The sequence below is a fragment of the Megalopta genalis genome, unplaced genomic scaffold, assembly GCF_051020955.1.
Source record: "Megalopta genalis isolate 19385.01 unplaced genomic scaffold, iyMegGena1_principal scaffold1178, whole genome shotgun sequence".
Classification (NCBI taxonomy): Eukaryota; Metazoa; Arthropoda; class Insecta; order Hymenoptera; family Halictidae; genus Megalopta; species Megalopta genalis.
Genome location: NW_027477247.1, coordinates 23,773 through 28,046, shown reverse-complemented (window position 1 = coordinate 28,046; position 4,274 = coordinate 23,773). Strand labels below are relative to the sequence as shown.

Here is a 4,274-nt window from a genome sequence, read left to right as displayed (position 1 = left end):
CGATAAGAATCGTTACGTTCTCCATTATCGATACCTCCAGCGATGTTTGAGGTATAATTTAAAATTAAAGAAAATTCATCGTATACTGAAGTTTGAACAATCATGTTGGTTACGCCGTTACATAGATTTAATTACGAGGTTGCGCGCCAACGCAAACAATGACTTCTCGAAGAATCTGTTCAAACTGATGAACAATGCAGTGTTTGGAAAAACGATGGAAAACGTTCGAAATCATGTAAACGTAAAGTTGCTCTCGCGATGGAGCGGTCGATACGGTGCTGGGCGTTTAATAGCTCGACCAAATTTCCATAGCTGTACTGTATTCTCCGAGGATTTTGTCGCAGTTCAAATGAAGCAGCTTTCTATTAAATTTTATAAACCTATTTACATAGGCATGTCAGTGTTGGACATATCTAAATTACATTTGTATGATTTTCATTATGGCTACATGCTTCCAAATTTTCAAGAAAGATGCAGGATTTTGTACACGGACACGGACAGTTTAATTTATCAGATTATTTGCGACGATGCGTACGAGATGATAAAACGTGACATTCACCGATACGATACTTCCAATTATGACAGAAATAACGTGTACGGCGTTCCGATCGCGAATAATAAAGTATTAGGATTAATGAAGGACGAGAACGGAGGTAAAATCATGACAGAGTTTGTGGGTCTTCGCTCGAAAATGTATGCTATTCAGGTACAAGACAAAGACGATGTAAAAAAGATTAAAGGAATTAAGACTAACGTGACGATTAAAAATATAACTTTCGACGACTATTTAGCATGCCTTCACGATCATTTAGAAAAATCAGTTTGCGTTAAATTGATAATGTCTATACAACATCAAGTGTATTCAGTATCACAGAGTAAATTAGCATTGAGTCCATACGATGATAAACGATACATTTTAAACAATTCGATCGAAACCCTTCCTTGGGGACATTATAAAATCGCGAAAGGGGGAGAGGGGGAGGGAGAGGGAGTGGGGGAGAGTTAGAAAAAATAAAAGCGGTTATATAATTTCATCGATGTTTCGAATCCCATGTTGCGCGCGCGCGTGTTCACTTTTATTTGTAAGCGGAAAAGGGGCGTATACGCTCCTTGTATTGTTATCTTGCGTGTAAGAAGGGGGAAAAATGGTAGGGGAATTGTATATATAAGCTTTTGACATTGCGTACAGCGAGTAGTGCGTTCTACAGATTACTTTCTTATAGCGCAGTTGTTCTTCAGTATTATAATATTCACAATGTCAAATCAAACCAATAATTTTTTACATAAAAATGGATCTCACAACGATTATAAAAATTATGGGTAAGTAGAAGAAAGTTTGAAGGGAATAAAATGTTCCTTTTATGAAAGAAGAAAAAAAATATTGTATGTTATTTCTTTTATAGATACTCCATTTCGATGAAACGGTCGTTTCAACAGTCGCAACCCCAGTCGCAGCAGTAGCAGTTGCAGATACCGCGCAACGCACGAATCTTGGGTAGAAGATACTCCATAGCCGGCAATTATTTCAAGTTCCTTGAAATTTGTGTACGCGTGGATGAAAATTTGCGCGTCGAGTTTGTCTTGGGGGACAATCGTGGAACAGAGATTTCTTTTTCAATGGCTACGTGGAAACTGCTGGTGAAAACTAGAGATTATATTCGCAATTACTTCGACGCGGACAAGAAGGAAAAACAAATTGATGAGACTTTATCGTTACAAATTGTTAATTTTAATGGAATGAGCCTAATCAAGTTGTTCGATTCTCAAGCATCGATTTATGTTACGAAAGAGACGATGGATAATTTGTACAAAATAGAGTTATGTATGGATCATATGTATTCATGGTTATTAGAAAATATTAGAAATTGTCTGATCGATTGCGAATTGTTAGCTTTATGTTTAGATCTAATCGTATCGAAAGCGAGTCGTTGAAATTGTGTACGGGTGGGCGGGAAATTAATTAGTATTAATGTAAGAAGCATTTTATGTATTTTTTCATGTTTATTAGAGAAACAAAAATAAACATTACATTATATAATTAAAGTACAGATGATTTCTTTATCCAAGAGTTATGTGACGAATCCAGCCCCAACCATTTTACATATATTTCATTTCCTTTTCGACGCAATACTTTTTCTACTAAATACACGTCGGCATATTTGGTAGCGCGTATCTCGTATTCGTAAAATCCTCCAGCGATAGGTTTGTTCTGCAAATCAACCAAAAGGTACGTGACGGGGTTCGTTCGTTTCACCGTCGCGATCTTCCGTTGACCAGTTCGGCGTGTATCCTTTGTCGAATGCGGTTTTGAACTTGCTGATACGCACATAGTCGCCAACTTTGAATTTCGCAGGACCGGCGATCTTGACGTTGCTGTATACGGTAGATAAAAGATGCTTCTCATTTTTATGATTCACGTTTGCAGGTCGCATACGAATGGTGCGATGTTTTTGATTATTCTAGTCCTTGATCAACGTGGGAAGCTCGTCGATCCAACGATATTTTCCGCTCAACGAGAAAAATTTCCACATGTTGTTCTTCAATGTACGATTGAATCGTTCGACTATAGACGCTTTCATAGTGCTGAATGTGGAATAGTGGTTGATGTTACGTTTTTTCAGATATTCTTGAAAATCTTTATTGTAGAATTCTTTCCCCATATCGGTTTGCAAATTGTTCGGTATTCGGCCATCTTTTTTCAACACCGACGCGAAAGCTTTGCACACATCGTCAGCATTTTTGCTTTTTAAAGGAACGGCCCAGGCATACTTGCTGAATGTATCGATTATCGTAAGAATATATCGATGTGCTCGATTCTCTCTTGCGTACGGTTGAACTTCAACGATATCAGCTTGCCAGAGATCGTCGAGTCCTCGCGTAGCCACTCGCCTCCGCCGGAAGTAACGTCTCGCCGGAGCATGCAGTTCATTCACCAAGTTCACTTTATCGCCGCTCATGATTTCGCCTTGTCAGTCTGCGGTCGCTCGAAATTAAGATACGCTAATTTAATTATCCTTGCGTTGACCGCTGCCGCGCTCTCTTTTGCATTATCGATGAATCTGCGGTCGCTTGAAATTAAGATACGCTAATTTAATTATCCTTGCGTTCTCGGAGTTTTTTCGATCGCTGTCGCGTCCTCTTTTGCGTTATCGATGGGCTTTTCAGCTGTTGACGCTTTTTGCATTATCGGAATCTCTTCTGTGGTTGCTGCTACCGCTACAGTCAACAAGTCTCTGAAACGAAGTCTCATACGAGAATCCAATTCCTCGAAAGCGACGCGCACACTGTATTGCTGCTGTTCTTCGATACGTCGCATTTGTCCGTATATTTCGGTAAATTTCTCTAATAAAGATTTATGTAACTGTTCGAATTTCGCGACTATGTTCCCCTCTCCAGTCAGCTCGAGTAATCTCTTGTACATAGCAGTATTAAACCTTTCGAACCTCTCATCCAATTCCTTGCCAGTTTCAAAACCGCCTACTGTAAATTTATTTTCCAGTTCGTCTACGAGTAATTCAAGTTGCGCCAACTTTCCCTGATTCGCTTTGCCAGTGCTCGTAATTTCCTCCAAGTTGCGGATTTTATTTGATATGTGATTTTCAAGGTTATCAATCTTTTTCGGCCAGTTGCTGTTAACTTTGTGTTCCACACTTGCAAGTTTGTGCTCGATGTTGCCAGCAAATTTCACAACGGCATTCAATTTCTCTCGATCCACGATACCCTCAGCTTTCATTATTTCGAACAACTTATCCTCGAGCTCGACAAATCTTTGACGTAGCTTTTCATTGATACTTTTATTATTCTGCTCGATGCACGTCTCAACGTGTTTCATCAGATTCTCGTGATTGGATTCGTCGTTTGTCACGAATTTTTGGAGAATTTCGATCGCGCGTTTCATCGAGTGAACATCGTCGATAGTTTCATACAGGTCGTACGTAAATGTTTTTTTCAACGAATCGATCGCGTCGTCAACGTAACTTTTTGTTGCCGAGTCGCTGGCGAAAACCGGAGTTGCCAAATATCGAATAATTCGAGATTTTGCATCGAAAAATTCGTTGTCACTGTTCAAAATTACCGCCCTCTCGTTGATAACGTTGTCGACATACTTCTTCGTTGCAACGTCGTTGGTGTTAATAGGAACTTTTATACTTTCTATAGGTAGACCCAATGCATCGAACTCGTCATTCTCGTCCGATACGTGTAGAACGTATTTTCTTATCGGATTTATCAGATCGAACATAAATCTATTGAAATACTTCGTGTTCATTGAATTG

The 4,274-nt window shown here is 39.3% G+C and overlaps 1 protein-coding gene across 1 annotated transcript; it reads left to right on the top strand.

Moving 5' to 3' along the window:
* Positions 1-214: 214 nt before the first annotated feature.
* LOC143263701 (uncharacterized) lies at positions 215-1,006 on the top strand. Its single transcript, XM_076528475.1, has one exon. The coding sequence runs from the start codon at positions 215-217 to the stop codon at positions 1,004-1,006; it is 792 nt and encodes a 263-aa protein (XP_076384590.1).
* Positions 1,007-4,274: the final 3,268 nt, after the last annotated feature.

Coding starts and splice junctions, on each gene's coding strand:
- LOC143263701 (XM_076528475.1), top strand. CDS start 215: ATGGAAAACGTTCGAAATCATGTAAACGTAAAGTTGCTCTCGCGATGG.